General features: G+C 34.4%; 1 protein-coding gene across 7 annotated transcripts in view; it reads left to right on the top strand.

Moving 5' to 3' along the window:
* LOC149561117 (uncharacterized) overlaps positions 1-11,207 on the top strand; it is a 123,195-nt gene extending 111,988 nt beyond the window's left edge. For all 7 annotated transcript variants that reach the window (XM_089824965.1, XM_089824968.1, XM_089824963.1 and 4 more), the window contains one exon: positions 10,742-11,207. In XM_089824965.1, the coding sequence (XP_089681091.1) occupies positions 10,742-10,939 (198 nt within the window). In that variant the 3' untranslated portion in view covers positions 10,940-11,207. The remainder of the gene's footprint in view (positions 1-10,741) is intronic.
* The last annotated feature ends 5,163 nt before the right edge of the window (positions 11,208-16,370 follow it).

Here is a 16,370-nt window from a genome sequence, read left to right as displayed (position 1 = left end):
GAACAAGACGAAATGCCTTAGGGAGGTTGAAGAGCCACAAGGGAATAAGACGGAAACCAAAGAGGAGCCGAAGAGTCTTGGTTTGCGTATTAAAAAGGGAAAGAGGCTCATTGTTGGGTATGCTTGGTTTATTATTTAGTTCAGTTTTCTCTCTTGCGAGAGTCTCATAAAGCTTCAATTTCCAGCTAGTTGGAGAATGTAGCCCCTCGTGCTAGCAGGCAGTGGATGCAAACCCATTGTCTCGGGAAACATCACTTCAAGTGTTTCATTCGCGCTTACAGGTTCTTATCCTATCATTCCAATCCGACTGTTAAATCTGTATTCAGGATTAGTTTCTGTGTACTGGTTATTGTATTGCTGTTGTATAATACAATAACGTTTTAGTTGCTGGTTCATCTCATCAGTTTGTAATTCATGGATACATGTTCGACATCTTGAATGTTATTTTGGAAATAACGAATTGTTATCTTGTGGAGAACTGTGGGTTTTACTGAATGTCTCGTATTACCTTTGTTTATATTTGAGTCTGATATTGTATTCAAGAAGTGGCTGAAAAAGTGTCGATTAGCATTTCTACTGTTTTCGAATGTGCTGAAAATTATCTGCAATGTTTTATCTCTGAGTGCATTCTTGAAAGGAAACATCAGCAAATATCCTAATCAGGATAGTACAGAATCAATATTCTACAAACTTTAGCCCAAAATTGGATATTATTGATTGCTTTATAACTTGCATAACAAAGTAAACTAACAATGTTGAACACTAAAAATAACCATACACAAAGAGAACTCATAACACCATATTTTGTTCACTAGGGAAACCTTGGCTAAGGGAAAACTTTGGTGGGGATGGTACCCACAAAATGATCCACAAAACAAAAGTATCTGGTTAAGGATGTTGACCCTGGTAGGAGTCTATCACATGCATATAGTGTCTTGATCCTTGTTAGAAGTCTAGGCCATGTTAAAAGCCTCAACCCTGTTAGGATTTGATATATACAATTACAAAAGGTATGAGAGATGAGGCCATTGCCAAACATGCAATTATACAATGCGGTTCTTTATACAAAAGAGATAGATACAAAAACCTCTTTTACAATGCTGATATCATCAATATATGATCTTTCCTTAACTACTTTTCGCATACCTCTGATCATACATCAGAATTCACATCGCATATAGTTCGCATATCATACATATAACTTTCACATAGGTTTGCACATCACCTACATCATACACACAACTTCGCATATCAACATCTTTCCTTTATACCTTTACATTTTACAAAACTCTCCAGTTGGCCTTCAAGCATTCACCTGCTTGACAAAATACAAAATTAATTCTTGCCCTCTTAGGGTTAACATCTAGGATGTCTTCCCTAATTAGTTAAGTAATAATTTTGTAACCAAAATAATTTCTTAACCCATAATTCACACTTCTCTGTTATACTCTGTTCTGTTTTGTATATTGCTTTTATTGGTGTTTAATCCATAACTCATTCCGTATTGACTGTACTGACTTGCGCTCTGGCATACGTCACCTTGACACTCTGTATTGTCTGTACCCGACTACGCACGTGCCAATAATGCCTTTGTCAACTGCGCATACCAAAATTGTCTTTGTTCTGCCAGTTACACTATCTGATACTTAAACAATTTTCCATGTCTAACTGTAAAATCTTCATCTGTACATAATGCCTTCTTTATATAAGGTATATGTCACCATAAATGGCAACAACATTATTACAACTTACCCTACTTAGCCATATTGCCAACAATTTCCCCCTTTGGCATTGATGGATATGAGAAAATTGGCTAAGTTCCAAAATGTTCAAAAACTTTTACAAACTTGGCCTTTGCAAAATTTACAAAATTTAAAAAATTTGCTGATAATTACATTTATGACCATCTTTCCTTATATATCTCCTATAATACTTCGCATAAGTACTACTCCCCCTTTCTACATACATCATATACTAATTCTGTTACTGTTACTCCCCTTTACATTATACTTTATACAATTTTGCTATATTACTCCCCTTTTGACATCAGTGACGAAGGTGTCAAAATTTATATACAATTAAAATTGTAGATCTTTACCTCTACATTTAGGTAGATAGGTATGAAATGCAATCATCAAAACTTGCCTTCAGATTCTTCAAGTTCTTCTCCCATGTGTCCTTTACTCTCTCAGAGATACTGAGTAGAGCGCACAACCCATAAGATGCTATTTCCACCGCATTCAAATCTGAATAAACAAACTTATCAAAAGATGTCCTTGCTTTTAGACATTCTTCCAGTTGCTGCTCAAGATTAGTGTTCTCTCAGAAGTCAGAACCTCTTTGTCGTCCTTTCTCTGTTTATTTCTATAAGACTTATCTCATCATATGTCTTCCCAATTTGTGCCTCAATGTCTTCAATCTTGATACCGGGTTGTTGAAATTGATCTGTCAGTGCTTGTAGCTCATCATGCTTCCTTTTCAGCTCATACTCATTGTCTTTGGTAAATTTGAATGACATTGCACATTTGACATATAATGCCTTTCCTTCTTGTTCACACCTTCTCAGCTCTTTGATACATGCATCAAGAGCTCCAAGATCATTTCTGATATTCTGACACAAGGTGTCAAACATTTGAGCATCATGCCTTGTTTGAGCTTGAATTGCTGCTATATTAGATAGACTAGTGAATTCAGCATCAAAAGCTTGAATTGCTGCCTTTGCTCTATCCTCTGGAATAGGATTTGTTAACTGAATAGTCAGGGTGCCTTACAGTTTCTCTGTCACATCCATAAGGGATTTTTGTGGGCTTTTCACTTTTCTCTTCTTCTCAATGATTTTTCTCGAGGATGAGATCAGCTCAGTCTAATCATCATCATCTGATCCTGTAAGGGCTGCAAGAGATAGGGGTGTACTAGACGAGCTAGGTACACTGACCTTTTTCTCTTCTTCCCCCTTTTTCTTCTTCTCTTCTTCGTCTTTTCTTTTCCTTTCTTCCTCTTCCTTTCTTTACTTTTTTTCTTCTTTCTTCTTTTTCTTTTCTTCTCTTTTTCTTTTCCTCTTCTTCTTTATTCTTCTTTCCTCATCTTCTTTTCTCTTCCTTTCTTCTTCTTTCTTTCTTTTCTCCTCTTCCTCCTTTTTCTTTTCATCTTCCTTATTTTTCTTTTCTTCTTCTTTTCCTCGTCTTCTTTTCTCTTCCTTTTTCCCCTTCTTCCTTCTTTCTCTCCTCTTCTCTCTTTCTTTTCTCCTCTTCTTCTTTCTTTTCTTGTTCTTCTTCATTTGCTTCCACTTTTGAGCTGGTGTAGCTGGTTATATTGCCAACACTGTTTGGACCATAATTCTTAAAAGGATCTTCAGCTGTGTCAACTGTGACCTTTGTGTAATCAATCTGCGTAGTGTCTGATCCAATGGTAATTTGAGGTGCTGCTGCTGCTGCCCTATTCAGATCTGCCATCATTTGCACAATGGCCTTTTCTGTCTCTTTATTGACTTCCTAATAATTGCCTCCCATTATCAGTATGGATCTTGTCTTGTTCTTAAGATAAGGTTCAAGATTCTTCATTCGGCTGGCCATGTGCTCATCACTGTCTACTTGACATAACTTCTGAGCTCTGCACTTATTGGCCCCACTGTGACGGTGCAAACATTGTGGATTATGCTCTCACCCGTGCCTCCTTCATTTCTCCATCAGTCATTTCACCATCACTCGTCTCCCTTGACCAATCATTTTCCCTCAACCTCATTGTCCACTTTTCCCCTCACCCCTCACTCCTCGCCTCCCCTTCCCCACCTCTCATCTGCTTTGGCTTATCACCTACCTCTATCCGCTTCTTTGAGAGTGATTGTAACCTCTTCACCCTGCATCTTAGACGACTCCTCCCCCTCGTTCGCTTTATTGATTCTAGTTAGGTGTAATAACCTCAACTGGTTATAACTTCATCAAACACCAAATTCTTCTCTAATTCAATTGTTTGACATTTCGTCAAACACTTTGCAAGAAAGCTCTGATACCATAGTAATATCCCATGCAATTTTTATTTTTATTTCCTGATTGCTAACTTGAGAATTTCATCAAACACTTTGCCAACAAGGGATATATATAAATGCCAAACTTTAATTGATACGCTTGCAAAACTCCAAACAACCAACAACATTTTTTTTTTGGCAAGATAGAGCGTCAGTCAAAGTGATACACTCATTACATTGAGTATTTGTATTTATGATTTATATGAACATTGTTTTATGTCTTATATTATTGATAAGAATAATATATATATAATATATATTATATATGTAATATTATATATATTATACATTATATATTATTATATAATAATATAATAATATAATAATATATTGCATATATAGTTAATATATTAATATTACATGCTTAAAGGTGAGTTATATATATAGTTAACTAAAGATGATTAAATTGTAGAGACATGTCTCTTTATAAGAGACATGTCCCCTCTTATATTTATATGAGATCCAAATCTGCATTTGGAAATCATCAATAACAATGGCCATGATTATACATTTGCAGAAACGAACTTAGTTACTTCAACACTAACCTCGTTACACATCAACATTGTTTGGAGTAACATCACCAGTTTTATGCTTCTTTTCCTTATCCCTTCATGTATTAAAGTGCCAACATTTTCTAATTTTGGGGATTCAAATTGATTTGGATTGCCAAGTAACCACTATGTATAATGTCCCCATTTTTAGCAAGGTTCTGCAGTTGGCTTGCTTAGTTCACCATTGTGACCCTTGTGAGTTGACGATGGGATATTACAGTCTCAGTTTTGGGGTTATAGGCTTCTAACAGCCTATAGTGTGTTTTGGCTCTGTTTGAGGGACTTACTATTTATACTAAGTCAACGGTTGGTTCCGATGAGCTTAGTTAGGATAGAGGAGTTGAGTGATGCTCTTAGTTTTTATTTCGAGCTTTTGGTTTGGGCTCCAAGAATCTTGGAGGGAGCATCTATCTATAGTAAGTCACCCAGTCAAGTTCATTCATCATCTTTCGTCATCAGTATCACTTTGGTGTTGTCAGATTTTGATTATGATGCTTCTTCAATTGCTTTCGCATGATAGGTGAATTATTATTATTATTCGTCTAAATATGCTGGGGCTACTATTGTTGCTGGTGTTGTATGTTGGTCACTTCAATATCATAGCTCGTTGGAATCGGCTTCAAAAGCTTTAAATTGTGGGCACAAGAAACAATGACCTTGTGTGTTAGAATATTATGTTATGGTGGAAAAGGTCATTTTTTTGGGAGCTAAAAACAAATTATAAATTATAGTATAATGACACTTTATTATATTTTAATGTTGTGGATTTTATTTGAGAAACTTGTGCTATTTGGAGATTATAAATATAAGTCCATTTGATGAGAAAAACATCCGATTATTTGATTATCTTTTTTTTTCTCTTGTTGTCTTGGTGACATTTTGGAGTCTTAAGTTTGTGCCCTTGTTGAAGTATAAGGGTTAGGTGATCTTGCTTGAAGACTGATTTCCTTGAATTATCTATGCAATTGCAGCTAAGGTATTGCAATTGTTTACTTCTCTATTGTGGCATACTGTTTATGAGAAGTTGGAGTTCTTTGTTATTGGTGGAATTGGGAAAATTGTTGTGCATATTTTGGGCTGTCGTTTTGTTATTTGTGTTAGCGTTTTGATATTTCTAGGTCCTTTTATTGCTTCTTGGAGGTTAGATACTTTTTCTTTCCTTCTAGTGTGCATACCAGAAGACCTGCCTTTTACCTAATAGGGGTTGTGAATGAAATAAAAGCAGGCTGCACTGGAATTTAGAGGCCTGCGTTCTGATTTTTAAAGAGGTTTCTACGAACAGGTTCAATATCTATTTGGTGTAATTCTCTATTTTTCTGCACTAATGAATTGTTGCAGCATATAGTCTGAAGCATAGTAAATTAATGAATAAATTCAGAATTTGTTGTTAGTCATTTGTGCTTGAAATTTATTTGAGTAATGTATAAGGCTAAGGTTAACTAAATTTGTGAACAATTGTTGCAATTTCCGATACTGTGTTTTGGAATTATAAATACTATATAGTCAATGATAATTGGTTTGTCTACCAAGTGTTTGTTGAAATGTCAAATATCTGAATAAGTGGTACTGTTAGAGCCATAACTGAATAGGGATATTACACTTTTACCCTTCTCCTATCACAGCCTGGGAATAACCTTGTTACTTCCCATCCTCCTCTACTATATAATGACTAGTAGCAACATCTGTCCACTTGGTACCCATTTTTGGTGCATTTGGTTTGACAGAATGATCAATGAAATGCACTTTTTAAAGTACCTTATGTATCTAAAAGGAAAACCTTCATAAACCAAGGCTGCTGTCACCAGCCCTTCGAATTTTTGATCTTTATCTCTTTAGGGAGCCCACAAGTGACATCCTTTTCCACCAGAATTCGAGCAAAAGAAGAGTCTAAGAGGTTTGAAGATCCATCATCCATCATTAGAAACTACCAAGCAAATTCCCAATAGCTTCAAAACAAGTCACACTAAAAATGCAGGAGAAGATTTGGAAGTCTTGTTACAAGATTCAAGAATTGGCAGATTAACGGATTTCCACATTATTGATTGATTAACAGAGGAACAAATGTGTTCCTTATAAAGAATTACAAGAACGTCGTTTCTTTTTAGAAACAACGTAGACTAAAGACGAAATTAGAAAGAAAACTGAAGACAGGATAGGAAACATTCCTATCTGGACTAAAGACAAAAGAGACAGGATAGGAAACATTCCTATTTAGACTAAAGACAAAAGAGACAGGATAGGAAACATTCCTATCTAGACTGAAAGACGGACTACAAACAAGTAATTGACCATTATAGAAAGTATTTAACTAAGGAGATAACATCTTAATACCCTCCCTTAATGGTCAACGTACGGATGTCTGAACATTTTGGGATAACTGAGACCCTCCTTGGATCTACAAAATGCTGAAACCAAGAAGCTTTGCCAGAAGAATGCTATGAGTCAAAACAAATTGCAATTACAAAACTTCATTTTTGTGGAAAAAATGGTAAAACCCAGAATCTCACGCTACCTTGCGTAATACAGACAACATGAAATGATTTTTAAGGAGAAAATCAACAAATCCAAAAAAATAGAAACAGATTCAGAAGGCGAAAAATGCAGCTTAGCCTTGATCAAGAAGCTCGAAAACTTGTGCTGTTGGCTGGGAAGCATTTTGGCTTGCTTGGGCAGCCAAATGTTTTCGGCACTCAAACTTTATATGGCCAAACTTGTGACAGTAATTACACTGTACATTTTGCTTCGTAGAGCCATCCAGGGATTGAGCAGAAGGTTGATGCTGGAAAGGCTGAGAAGACTGAGGGTTGCCGATATTCAGTTGAAAGGATTTTGCAGCAAATGCCTGCTCTGATACCATGTTACAAGATTCAAAAATTGGTAGATTAACGAATTTCTGAATTATTGGTTGATTAACAGAGGAACAAATGTGTTCCTTATAAAGAATTACAAGGATGTTGTTTCTTTTTAGAAACAATGTAGACTGAAGACGAAATTAGAAACAAAACTGAAGACAGGATAGGAAACATTCCTATCTGGACTAAAGACAAAAGAGACAGGATAGGAAACATTCCTATCTAGATTGAAAGACGGACTACAGACAAGTAATTGACCATTATAGAAAGTATTTCACTAAGGAGATAATATCTTAATAAGTCTTACCCACATTGAAACTGTCAAAAACTTTAGTGCCAAGAGAAAAAGATGGGTGCCAAGGCTTCAACACCAGGGAAAGCTTATTCTCCCAACATTACAAATAATCACATAATGTTTTTTCCTCGTAAACACGTATCTCAAAAATAAATAAAAAATGAGGGGTAGTTATCACAACTCACTTTCAATGTTGCCCATTCACCATATTGGCTGTAGATAGAGAAAGAAAGTAATGAGGATTTCAGTGGTAAATGAGCCTGGTGTTTGAGAAAATGTGTAGTGCCTTGTTGGAAAAAGAGGTAAACTTTAGAACTCATTGAAGCCCACAAGAGATTTCTAGGATGAAATAAGGGTGCCCATTTTTGAATGATGGAAACATGCTGGAAATCAGTCATTGATCAATCCAATTGTAGTATCCCCTGAAGGGGCAATTTTTTGAGAACAATGGATTTTGAAGGGGAGGCCAAGGATGGTGCCACAATCACTTCATTGTCTTTTGTGTTTGGTCAAAATTTGGAGTAATTGTGCCTCAAGGACCAGCTATACATCTTTGAATAATATTTTTGGATTGTTGGAGTAATTGTACATTCTAAAAAAACTATATCTTCATTTTTTAAGACCACACAAATTATAGAAGGATGGCTGTCAGGAAATTGTTGCTATATACCTATGTTACCCCAAGTTTCCGGGACGAGGGGACGGGGGGACGGGGAAACGGGTTTCCGGGACGGTTTTTTTTTTTTGCAAGAATAGGGGACGGCAGGGGACGGCTACACACACACACACATACATATCTGAATTTTCAAATATATTCATCAATTCTACCTTCATCACAGCAACATAGTTTAAAATTATCAATTCCATTCATCACATAATGATTCATCAGTGATCATAGGGCATAGCAATCAGCCTCTAATTGAGTCATCATAGAAAATTCTAAATAACATCATGTTCAATCATCTAAAAAAATTCAAATAATCACTTTCAATCATCATCTAAGTACTTACAATACCATTAGTAAGTCATTAAATGAATCAAATGAGACAATGAAAAACATCAACTTTCAACAAAATGAAAACATTGAAAAGTTAAAGACTTAAAAAATTAAACTTTTAAAGTATCAAGTTATCAACCATGTCTATCAATGGTCATATTGATTGTCTGTAGGACAAAAGCATAAAATAACTATGCAGGTTATTTTATCCGTGTCCATGTCGGGGAAGATGGAAATGAAAAATATTTCCTCACCAAATTTTGAAACTTTTAAACATTAACAAACTTAAAAGCTTAGACATAAAAAACATTAAAAGTTTTTTTTTTTTAATATATTTAAAGTTCGACTCCCAAAATGTGGGGTCTGCAGGTGGCTAATATTATTTATTTAATTTTTGTGGTAAAATTAAAAATCGGAAACTTTTTTAGAAGTCTCAGAAACCTCTAGAAAATGAAAATGCAGTCCCCGGGACAGTCAACAAGTTTCGGAAACTCATTGACCATTTCCTGTGTTTCAGGGGCGCGTTTCCGATTTTTCTATCCAGTTGGGGCCGGCTTGGAAACGTTTCCTGCCGTCCCCCCGTCCCCGAAACTGTCCCCGTTTCCGAAACCTGAGGCTTAGAGGTGGAAACGCGTCCCCGGGTAACATAGCTATATACTATAGAGCCTATGCTGGATGCCATACCTCTTTAGTTTGTTGTTCTTGATGTCTATCATAGCCTTATGTAAGATTTCAACAATTGACATGAATCACAAGTATTACAACACTTTCTGTTTGAGGCATTTCTGGAGGTGTTTGGGTGGATGCTGTACACTTTCGGGTCATCAAATAATTATCTATAATAGTCGGGTTTGAGCAGAAATAAGGAAGTCTGGTTTTCATAAGTAATCTAGTTTCTATTGACCAATCTTGTATGTCTGCATTTCAGTTCTAGTTTGATAAATAGTTTGCAGTGATTCAGAGCTGCTTCAACACCGGTATTAATATCCTCTCATAATTTGTTTAGTTACTTACAATATCTGGTAAGAGGCATATTTGGAGCTTATATTCCTATTTACATTAGAGATAAATCTGTAAGTACCATTCCGAATTGATTTTGTAACGAATGGATTTGATTACTGCCCACATTAGGATTTCTTGATCAAAAGGTGATAAGGTTTCATGAATTTGATCATTGTGGACAGCAATTTTTTTTCTTCGAAAAAGGATTCAGTTCGGAAGATTACATTATCCTAAGTGAAAACTTAGAAACAATTGTCTGCTTATGTATTATGACAAGTTTAGCATTAGTATCGCTTCGAGGTTGAGATTATGAAGCTGTGTGTTTGAAAATGGGGTATACATCTTGTAAATCTTTGTGGAATGCAGGAATACAATATTATTTTGGTGTCACAGCGTTCGAGTTCCATAAAACTAAGATGATTGGTTATCTCTTATTTATTGATTCAGATGAGTGAAAATGGTCTAATATGGTTTTTATAAATTCAGATTAATGATTTTGTGTTATGAAATTATTTTGTTATTTTTGCTAAATTATCTATATCAAGTGTTTCTTCTGCGATCTTGGGACATTAGAAGATTTATTTCTTTTATTACAAAATTTCTTTCCATAATTAGTGGCTTTGCTATATTGAATGGCTTGTATAAGAGTCATCTTCAATTTGTTAGTGTGAACACCAACTTTTTTTCACATGGAACTTTATTCATCTCTAGAAAGGTGTGTAGTGATTCCATGTGGGACTTCAGTAATTTGTACTAAACTAAATGCATTTGTTGGCCTTTATCCCATTGCTTTTCTTCAAAAAATTAATTCTGTATCAGTGAAGAAAATCCATCGCTGGTTAGTTTCTTCAGCCTTGTAAGACCAATTTGGGCTTATTGTTAATGTGCTACAAAAAGAAAATAGAGGATAGAGATTACTCATCTTAGTGAAGGTATTATTGCGTACTTATGACACTTAGACAATCTGGAAAATTTGAATTATTTGTTGATTTTTCATTGCATGGTTTTGGGCATTACTAGGCAAGGGTGATATTAACTGAAAGGGATCAAATGATGTGTGTGAATCTCCGGAAATGTAAAGGGAAGGTAGTTGCTGTGGTGGGCATGGCTTATATGGATGGAATTGAGCAGATGTGGAAAGAGACTGAACAAAATCTTTGGAGGATAGAGTGGTTAGCTGAGTCAATCAATTGTACATCACAAGGTCAAGTTAGTTAATTAGATATATGTTTTCAGTGGTGATATGTAAACATTTGATCTCCTTAGATTCATATGTTTCTATTTGTGTACTTAGATATTAATATAGCATATCCCGAAGAGTTTTATTGTATTGCATTAATATGTATGGCTGTCAAACTTAATGACACAATATCATATTCACGAGGATGGTTACATGTTCTAAGAACCAATGGATGCAATGTTGTCAATTTTCTTAACCCTTGAACTGATTTGAAATACAAAGATTTGAAGTATACCGTTTCTAGAAGCAAGTTACTTTGAAATATTTGCTTCTGAAACCTAGATGTTGCATTTATTTTAGACATTTATGGTTGTCAATTTTAATAATACAAGTATTGGAATAATAAATTTGGATGATGGATAAGAACTTTCCTAAACCAATGATTTTAAGTGTCATTAATTTTACTCTCTGTTTTCACATGATCATTAAAATGAAAAACAAGACATCAAAAATTTCATTTATTAGTAACATTCTTTGGAGATTAATTTTGTAGAGATATTAATTTTGTCAGTGAGTCTTCAATGATTTTCATAATTTTCTAACTTTTAAATTACAATCAAATTCTAAATATGTAGAACTCTAGAAAATATAGTACATGTATTATGCATGATAAATGTTTTCATTTAAAATCCTTATATTGAGGGTGTTAGCAGTCTCTTGGCCTTAGTTTGAGAAATTTTTTGGCCCAACAATGCCGGTCATGCATCGATGGTCTGTACCTGAGATCGGCAAGATTCAAACTCTCTGGCATAACTATTGAAACATGGGATGTGTCCCTCGCTAAACCCGAGTTTTTGGTATAGGGATGTCCTAGAGACAGGAGAATGGGTACTTGGCATCCCCTTGTCGCTGCTTAGCTGCTGCCCAACCTCTGTCGAGACATGGGGACATCCATGAGTCCCCAAGACAACTCAAGGACGCCCATGAGTCCACCAAGTGTCTCAGGGACTTTTGGAAGTCTCCAATACCAAGACATTTAAAAAGTGTTTTTTTAAATATATATTAGCAAAAATATCAGATATATACATATATTCTTGGCTGATTGAAGGGGATTTTCAGATTATTTGCAAACATAACATGGGCACTTGATGAAGGTTTTAGCTGCTATCTAGTTATGTTGCCTACCTTAAATAAAAATCAGAACAGGGGTTTCTATGTTTGCAATTCTCATATTTTTGATATAATATAAATCTTCCATCTGTTAATTTGACAATTTTATTTAGTATTCTAATTTCTAATAGTAATTGGTAATTCAATATTCCATGTATAACGCTTCAAGGTTCAAGTATCTAATAGTCTGTATTTAGTATTTGACTTGTATTTAGTATTTTTAAGAATTAAATTATCAGCCAAAATTTTCTAAAATTAGCCAATTGGCTAATATTAGCCACTAAAAATACCCTGCCACCCTCGTTTTGCACCAACATTGTTGTACCCCTGTCATTGCTTGATTGAAGCCTTTTTTCTCCTCATCTCAAAAACTCAAATTGCATTATCAGATTTTCATTTGTATTTCATGTATTCCACTAAACCAATTCCTTCAACGATGAAGTTTGATCACAACCAACAATAAAGAGGGAATTAGTGCATTCAAATCTTCAAACTATTATACCTATATCAGTGGGATTAGAAATTTAATTAAATTCACACGGTATCAGTGTCAATGTTATAGTTTAGTCAGATAAACATTAATTATGAATATAATTGAAATATAAGTATATATAACTCTGTTATGTATGTGAAGTGTGTATATTATTACCAAATACATTTATCTTATTAAATGTCAAATTGAAATTCTATCAACTGAGCAAGATATATGGAAATGAAGTTCAAATATAAGATGAGAGCCATAAACTGCATGTCCAACCCGTTGATAGGCTTGTGACTTGTATTGCCACGTCAATAGATTTGATAAAATGCATCGTTGTGTCATGCTTGTAGATTACGTGGAAAGTCTTATCCAAACCTTGAGCTTAGTTAAGGATATGATCTTTATTTCCTTCTAGCACCGTCATTGTTGGAAAGTTCAATGTTGATTTCATGGCACGATTGTATCGTGTGGCTAAGGTTAGTCAACGACTATAATCACTTCTTTTGACAAGGGAGACATGCCACCCAATGAACGTGGCTCTTAATTAGTAGACTCATCCATTCATAGATGGGTCTCCCACCTTTTATAACCACTATTTAATAATGCTAGTTGAAATGTTTGCAAATAGGAGACATGTCACCCAATGGACGTGGCTCTTAATTACTAGACTCATCCATTCATAGATGGGTCTCACACCCCTTATAACCACTATTTAATAATGCTAGTTGAAATGTTTGCAAATAGTGAACATAAAATCTTAAAGTCTTCAAACTATTCAATAGCATTGGTAAAATCAAAGTTATTGGAACGTCTTTCTTAGTACATACATGCACTCTCATAGCACGTACAGTGTATAGTCTGCTATAGTAAAGCATTGATATAAATTATTTTCTGAAGTCTTATATATAAGTAGGCTTAAGATTCCTTGTGCATAAAATAGTGGTGTTTGATAAGGAAGATCCAAAATTAAATTTGAGATATCAGATTATTCACCATAATATTGTAAACACATTATATTCTTCAATATGTCAAGCACGATTTGACTTGAGAATCGTCTTGAAGGTGCAAACTACTTCACATAATAGAAGTCGAGAATCATGATAATACTTAAAGCGAACAAATTAGGTTCAATTGTAAAAGTAAAAAAGATAGAACCTGAGCATGAAGCAAAAAATCCCCAATGAATTGAGAATAACAGAAAAATACATGAAATTAATAGTAGATACAATTAGAGACCATGGTACCTATATTGGCAAAACAAGAGACTACCTACCTATAGTTTATTGTACCCTATAATCCTCAAAATGGGGTAGATGAGAGAAAAAAAAAACATAACTTTTTGGAGGTTGCAAAATCAATGATGTATGATTAAAACATAGATATCTCATGTTGGGTAGAAGCATCTAGAACAACCATTTACATCCAAAACAAATGTCCCCATTCACACCTTGATAACAAAACACCTTAAGAGGCTTTTACCAGCACAAAACCTAACATAAGCCATCTAAGCATATTTGGTTGTCTTGTATATATTCATGAGCCTAAAGAGAAGAGGTCAAAATTAGAACCTTCAAGGAGGAAATAAATTTTTGTAGGCTATAGTGAAACCTCAAAAGCCTACATGATATACATACCTGGACAGAGACAAATAGAATTGAGTAGAGATGTCACATTTGAGGAAGACATTGCCTTCAAAAGGTCAACAAACTCAAATTAGTTAGAAATTCAGGATTCAATTAAAAACATGGAGGAAGACAATGTTCTTGAGTTTCAGAGGGAGTACTAAGAAGCAACCTCTAATGAATATCCAATTGATTATGAGAATCAAAGGGAGGATCAAGAAGAAAATTAAAATAATAACAATAAAAGACCATTTTGCCCTAGAAAATGATTGAGGATGGAAACTTTGCAGCACCAAAACAAATTTTAGAGAAAGTAAGATACCTAATAGATTCTTAAGTAATGTTACCTTAATGAGAAAGATCATTAACTCATAACCTACTATTGTAACAAAAGCTCTCAAACATGAAGTATACAAGGATGCCATGATAGAAGAGTATCAATCCATCTCAAAAAATGATGTATGGGATGTAATATCTAGACTTAAAGAGAAATTTGTTGTCTCTTCCTGATGGATCTTTAAAATCAAACATGCTACAGATGATAGTATAGAGAAACACAAAGCGTGCCTTGTTGCTAGAGGGTTCTCTCAAAATGAAGGCATTGATTATGAAGAGACATTTTCACTTGTTGCTAGGTGTACTATTTTAGCAATTGTAGCTATTGGAGAGCTAAACGATGAAATATACACTAGATGGATGTGAAAATTGCATTCTTGAATGAGACTGTCAAAGAAGTTGATTTAGAACAACTTGAAGGCTTTGTAATTGATAATGCAACCTCACATGTATACAGATTTCCCTATACAGAAGTAAATAGGCTCTTTGAGCTTGGTAGGAAAGGATTGACAACTATCTTATGGGACTAGGGTTTACAAAGAATGATGCAATATCAACTTTAAAATTATCAAAGGTGATATGTTAATACTAATCAAATTTTGATGTGTTGATTACATGAGAAGAATACCTTATTATTTAATGTAAGAAGGACTTGGCCTCATAAATTGTCATGGACTTGGACATTTTACACTACTTCCTAGGTTTGGAAGTCTAATAGAAACTTGATACTTTTCTTCTAAATCAAAGAAAATACACTATTGATATTTTGAAGAGATTTGATATATTAAATTGTAGATTGATGTCTACACCTATGCAAACCAACTTAGATCGGTTAAAAATGAAAACAATTGAATCAAGATTTGCAGATCCTGCTCTTTATAGACTAATTATTGGATCACTAATGTACTTGTTAAACACTTGATTAGATATTTATTATGTAGTGAGTGCTTTGAGTTAGTTTCTATGTAAACCACTAGAGATACACATCATTGTTACAAATTATATATTGAGGTACCTTTAAGGTACTATTGGATATAGTCTCAAATATGAGAAAATTGACCTAGATCTACATGGATACATTGATTTAGATTGGGTTAGAAGTGTGACTGATCGGTAAATCACGTTAGGATGTTGCTTCAGTTTGGGATCAACCATGATTTCTTAGATAAACAACAAACAATTTTCAATAGCACAAAGTTCTATAGAAGCCGAATACACTACAACCTCTATGAGAGCCATAGAAGCAATATGGCTTTGAAAGTTGATTGTCGAATTATTTGGTGAATCCTTAAAACCTACTATTGTATACTATGGTAATCAAAGTTGTATTAAGCTCTTATTGAATCTAGTGTTCCATGATCGATCTAAGCATATAGAGATTCTTACCATTATGTGAGAGATATGGTATAAATGAATGTGATCCAGTTGGATTATATTAGTACAAATGATCAAACAACCTACATTCTCAACGATCCTCTCTCCAAAGTTAAAGTTGAACATTTCAGAAAGAAACTTAGTAGGGTTGAACTGTAAGTAATTGAGATAGTCTAAAAATTGGTCTTGTACTAATATATATTTGAAAGATGTTTAAAGTGTAAATTCTTCTCTTATGTGTGACTCTATGGCTTTATGGCTCCCCTATGTACATTATTAAAAGGTGATTATCTTTCTACTATTATACACTTAGTATCTGACATTATAAGGTGGTAATTTTACAATATTCACTACCATAAAGAATATCACTTGACTTGATATTTGTAGACATGTCATGATTGTATCTCTGGGATATTTTGATGGATATTATGAGATGTGATATCAGTTGTATACCATTATGTTCTTTATGAGATAATCATGGTGGAT

This window comes from Cupressus sempervirens, chromosome 4, assembly GCF_028749045.1.
Source record: "Cupressus sempervirens isolate cs-2001-9-10 chromosome 4, ASM2874904v1, whole genome shotgun sequence".
NCBI classification, from domain to species: Eukaryota; Viridiplantae; Streptophyta; class Pinopsida; order Cupressales; family Cupressaceae; genus Cupressus; species Cupressus sempervirens.
Note: the sequence above shows the minus strand (reverse complement) of the source record. Positions and strands in the feature narration are given on the sequence as shown.